This window comes from Elgaria multicarinata, chromosome 1 (assembly GCF_023053635.1).
Source record: "Elgaria multicarinata webbii isolate HBS135686 ecotype San Diego chromosome 1, rElgMul1.1.pri, whole genome shotgun sequence".
Classification (NCBI taxonomy): Eukaryota; Metazoa; Chordata; class Lepidosauria; order Squamata; family Anguidae; genus Elgaria; species Elgaria multicarinata.
Window position 1 is genome coordinate 97,459,188 of NC_086171.1, and position 5,492 is coordinate 97,464,679.

The 5,492-nt window shown below is 43.9% G+C and overlaps 1 protein-coding gene across 1 annotated transcript; it reads right to left on the minus strand.

Moving 5' to 3' along the window:
• Positions 1 to 856: 856 nt before the first annotated feature.
• LOC134400914 (leucine-rich repeat-containing protein 52-like) lies at positions 857 to 4,869 on the minus strand. Its single transcript, XM_063129635.1, has 2 exons — positions 4,167 to 4,869; positions 857 to 1,240 (listed from the first exon to the last, which is right to left on the minus strand). The coding sequence occupies exons 1-2, from the start codon at positions 4,867 to 4,869 to the stop codon at positions 984 to 986; spliced, it is 960 nt and encodes a 319-aa protein (XP_062985705.1). The 3' UTR covers positions 857 to 983.
• Between the last annotated feature and the right edge of the window lie 623 nt (positions 4,870 to 5,492).

Consider the following 5,492-nt stretch of genomic DNA (forward strand, 5'->3'; position numbering starts at 1 on the left):
TGCTCAAACTTTAACATGTATTTTCAAACATCGTTTCATTTGTGCTGTTTTGTGGGCATGGTTTCAAAGAGAGGGGTGTGCCAATTTAAAACCTTAAGGTGTCTGATTTTATTAGTTTTCTTTAGATTTAGAAACCTTAGTTTAGATTTTTATGCTGATATGTTTTAAACTGTTTGATATTATGAATTTTTAAATTGTTGTTTTATGGTTTTACTTTTTACTTTATTGTAAATTGCATTGAGAAAAATGTTTCTAAAGGTGGTATAAAAATGACTAAAATAAAAAATAACCCCCAGACTGTTCACTGGGACCTGTTTATTTATTTGATTTGTACCCCATCTTTCTACCAAGAAAATTGGCACTCAAGGTGGCTTACAATCACAAATAAAACTTGATAAAAATGATAATAAGACAAATGCATTGTAACACAATTTCAAACACAACAAAAACAGTGAAAACAGCAGACAACCCAACACACCAGGTTACACATCAAAAAAAAATTATTTATTTATTACATTTCTATACCGCCCAATAGCCGAAGCTCTCTGGGCGGTTCACAAAAATTAAAATCAAAGGCCCAGTTGAATTAAAAAAATTCTTTGCCTCTCAGTGGAAGAACAGCAGAGAGGGTGCAAACCTAGCCTCCCTCGGGAGAGAAGTCCACAGCCAGGGAGTGGCCACTGAGAAGGTCTTCTTTTGTGTTGCCACCAAACACGACTCCGAAGGCGGTGGGCTCGAAAGAAGGGCCTCTCCCAAAGATCCATGTAGGTATGCAGGGGACGGCAGCCTTAGAGTACAATCCTCTTACGCTTGCTTACTCAGAAGTAAATCTCACTGTCTTAAGAAAAAGGCTTACTTCCTAGGAAATTTGCATAGAACTTCAGCCTTTGTTAGCCCCACTGAACACAATTTGCTTCTGGTAAATATGCATAGGATTTCACTGTTAATACTATATCAGCAAGTCAGGTGTCAGAGGGGTTAGTCTAGTTGGCTGTTTCATCTTCATCTTCATCGTCCTCTCCTGTGGCAGTTAAGAATTCATATATCACTGCACAGACTCCTAACAGCCAGGCCAACACAGTGCCAGCAGAGAATATACAGAAGCCAACAAGCCCCAGGAAAAGATAGTCTTGGTCGTCAAAATGGATGTAGCACTTGTAATGGAGCTCTTGCTGTGCCTCTTCCAGCATCCTCAAGCCATGCACGAAAGCTGGACTGTAGCAGGTAACGTTATCAGAGTCTGCAGAAGGAACACACAGGGTGACAACGAGCCTGGGCTTGTGCATAAAGTCATGCAAATTAAGGACATGTTTGTGCCTGTGGCCCTTCATCATTAACAGACCTAAACCAAGCATTAAACATCACCTGCAGCATGAGAGGCATGTAGTGGCAGGTGGAAATCAATATAAAATAAAAAGCCTTCTCTCCTTAGAGCCTCTGGATTAGCAAATTCTGCCTGAAATGGGGAGGCTGAGTTGTGATACATCCAGGGCCAACGGCTCTATTTCAATTAAGGAAATTCGAACAACGGAACTTTCTACTACGAGGAAGTAGCTGGGGCAAAGCATTTAGAAATTTCCAAAGAGGGATTAGATATCAATATAATATGATACCAGTAATTAGCATCTGATTGTGCCAAACTCTGCCTCCATCTCCCACCATTTTTTGATTGGCTGTGTTGCCACAGGAACATTTTGTGACTGGTGGCCCTCAGTCATCTTCAGCTCTCTCAAGAAGGCCCTGGGGGTAAAAACTGGAGAGATATTGGGAGCAAGGCTTTTGATTATGTCAGGCCAGATCTACAGCAAGCAGGATATGACACTTTGAAAATGGTTTAAAAACTGTATATGGAGTGTGTCCTGGGCCCCAACAGTTGTCAAAACTGTTATAAACTGTTTTAAAGCAGTAGTGTAGATCCTAGTATATAGGGTGACCATATGAAAAGGAGGACAGGGTTCCTATATCTTTAACAGTTGCATTGAAAAGGGAATTTCAGCAGGTGTCATTTGTATATATGAAGAACCTGGTGAAATTTCCCTTTTCTATGCAACTGTTAAAGATACAGGAGCCCTGTCCTTTTCATATGGTCACCCTACTAGTGTAGACAGTTTAGACTGACCCTAACCATATAACTGCATGGCCCGGTTCCTAACAGGCCACGGACCGGGACCAGTCCGTGGCCCGGGGGTTGGAGACCCCTGCTCTAGAGTGTGCACTTCAGGGTTACCTTGTTTTTAAAACACATTAATTCATTTTAAAGTGTCCATGTGGATGAAGCTTAAAGTAACAACTTCAGCCTCTAGAGGCAGACTTCCTTAACCAGCACATAGCTTTGCAGTCCATACACTTTAAAACCAGGGGAGATTAGAAGGCCGAGGGACAGAGTTATACACCTGCCTCCTCCCCACGGCTGCGTGAGCACCCACTTGCGAGAATTAAAATGGGCAGACCCATCCCTCAGGGGACTGTAGCGATGCACCAAGGCAGGAGCCATGCCTAGGGGTGCCAGCAGGCATAGCTCCAATCAGATGGGGTAGGCACAGTGTGTCCAATTCTGACAGATGTGTAAGTTTGCAGGAAGGCTTTGCTGTATCAACCTAAGAACTATTCCAACCCGTGCAAAGGCAGGACCATTCACTAATTATATAATATAATGTACCAGAAGTGGCTGGAAAATATCCAGAATTGTGTTGCATTCTGGCATTTTCTTATACATATTATGATTTAATTTGACATCACTGGAAAAACATTTTCAGGTGTCTTGAAACTAGTAATCTCACTTATGGAATAGATTGATGAACTCTTTCCAAGGATTTGGGTCTTTTTATAGCTCCGCAAATCCCTACATCCTCCCAGTCTACCTTCAGTTCACGAGATTCTGGCATCTCTTTGTTCTCTTGGGTTACCTTCCACAGATAACCCTAGCCAACCTTGTTCTTATAATAACTTGGTTCACTAAGAGAAATAAATGCAGCATGTTTGAATGGCCCATTAGAATTGTGCACAAAGAATTATGCACAGGATTGGGCACAGTGGCGCCGCCCCAACATCCGTGTGTGCTCTGGCACAGTCCACAGTCCAGGGGAGACAGGCTGTCTGAAGCCACTCTCACACAAGAGATGATAGCAGTCAAACGAAGCTGCCAAGTTATCAGTGTTATCTTGTGCCACTGGCTGACATGGAACAGGGTGTGTCTTATTTCACTTCCAGAAGGAAAGAGGAGCTCTTGCTGCCAGATAAGCTTACACCTAGCATTAATGTTTAACCACTGCTCTCACACATGGCCCAGCGAAAGGCAAAATGATGTGTCTGTTTCACACACGCTGTGCTGCTCTTTGAAACATAAAGTGGCCACAAAGCTATAGGGAGTGGTGTGACATAGGTGAGAAGCAAAGCTGTCTTGGCCAACACATAAGCAACCTTCCTTTCCTTTCAACCCTTTGCCTTCCCTTTTCTGAAAGTCTTGGATGCTGGGAATGGAAAACCTGTCAGGTAGTGTAGCTTTATCCGTATTTGAAGTGGGAAGGGAAAGGGATCCAAAAAAGGACATTTACAGGAGAAGCCCCACTTTGAGGTTGAAACTTTTTCCAAATCATGGGCTTTTGCCAACTTTAAGAATCACAAAGAAAGTCACAACAATGGACCTCAAGAAAATTCTAGATAATAAAATAGGAAGGATGCCACTCATGCCTTTGGTCCATGAATGTCATCAGGGAGGTTGAGGATTTTAATTGCAGATGAGGGAAGGAGGAGCTCAGAAGAACCTCTTCATGTCTTTGCCCCACATTTTACAAGAGCAGTGATTCTCCATTAACTTTAGCAGCAACATATTTCACTTCTGCAGTTCTCACACTGCCACTTCATTGAGTGGTAAATTCCTGTTGTTCCTCCCTGCTTTGTCACTCAAGCAGGGGAGGAAAGTAGTGGCTATTTGAAATGCCTTTACATGGGAATGTAGAGGATTTTACTTTTAAGGAGAGCACTTCTTGTGACTCTAGAGGGGCAGAAGGAGTCGCACTGAGCCCCACAGACTCTGCATACTCTCATTCCAGCCTCCCAGGGTAAACAGCGGTATTGGAACATGATGCTACTGTGAAGCAAGCATGAGCCCTACATCTCTTCTGGTGATAAAACAGCGCCCTATTTTCTGGATATTTAAAACTCACCTGGGATAGCGACCCCACTCCCTTTAATCCAGCTGCTCAGTTCCATGAAGGAGCAGTTACAGAACCAGAGATTCCCGCTTATGCCCAGGCTTCTCAAGTTGGGCAGGTCTCTAACAGTGCTTATATCAATGAACACCAAGCTGCACCGGCTCACGTCTAGGTGCCTTAGCCAGGAATTGTTGGCAAAGGAGTCCTTCTCAATCTCCACCAGGCTGGGGTTGTCTGAGAGCTTTAGCACAACCAGGCTACTGAGCTGTGAAAAGGTGCCAAATGTTACCTGTGTGAGATTGTTGAAGCTGAGGTCTAGGTAGACCAGCTTTATGATGCTGACAAAAGCGAAATCCAGGTCCTCACCTAAAGTGTTGCCACTGCAATCCAGATAGATTAAGTCACTGAGGAAGTTCAGCTCCACCGAAGGCAAATAGCTGAGTTTATTTTGAGCCAGGATCAGTTGCCGGGTGTCCAGTGGAATTGAGGCTGGAAACTCTTCCAGCTGCTTGCCAGTGCAGTTCACTGCCAGATACTGGCAAGCACATTCCTTTGGGCAAATCACACCTTCTGCTGTCCAGCTGATTCCAATGAGAAGTACCATCCACACACTTGTGGAGCTGCTTGAAGGGGACATGATTTGGCATTGCAAACAGCCCACTTTTCTCTGTGTACCCTGATGATCTCCGTGCAGCTGTTCTGGGGAAGAAGCCATTTCTTCTCTATGCTAATCCTCTGGGAAGCTGAGGCTGTCTTTTTCCTGAGAGCACTTTGCTTATCAAGATCTCTGGCAAATTGCCGATTTCAGCACCTGAGGCAGGGAGCTCATTTTCTTGAAAGTGCAAAATAGCCTCTTGCTGTACAGAGCATCTCCATGTCATGTTGGCTGCTAGTTGACACTTCTGTGTCATCCCCAGGGAAGTTCATAGACAGGCTTTTGGCAGAGCTTGTGTACACTCAAGGGAGTACATTACTGTGGTTGGTATATGTGCTAACATTCCGGTGTCCAGGGTAACCAGGTGAATTTTAGGGGATTCAAGACTGAGGAGGCAGGCAGCCCTTGTGTGAAGGAGTTTAACTCACACTTCCTCATTCCCCACACATTTCTTTTTAAAGTATGCATTGAGAAGAAGGCCAAGCTAGAATTCTTCCCCCTGATATCTAGTTTTCTGTGTGCAGTGATCTATTTGTTTATATGCAGGGCCATTGAACCTGGAACACCAGGATACCTAGAAGGATGTTTTGTAAAGGCACCAGAAATCTATACAAGGTATTGGTTTGAGGCCATAGAAAAGTGTGCATTGAAAAGGGTGGGGTTATATACCAAGGGAACATAGT

Excerpts from the sequence above, each read along its gene's own strand:
- LOC134400914 (XM_063129635.1), bottom strand. The coding sequence starts at position 4,869 with ATGGCTTCTTCCCCAGAACAGCTGCACGGAGATCATCAGGGTACACAG. Across the intron at positions 1,241-4,166 it reads GAGTGGGGTCGCTATCCCAG|ACTCTGATAACGTTACCTGC; the intron begins GTGAGTTTTAAA and ends TTCCTTCTGCAG.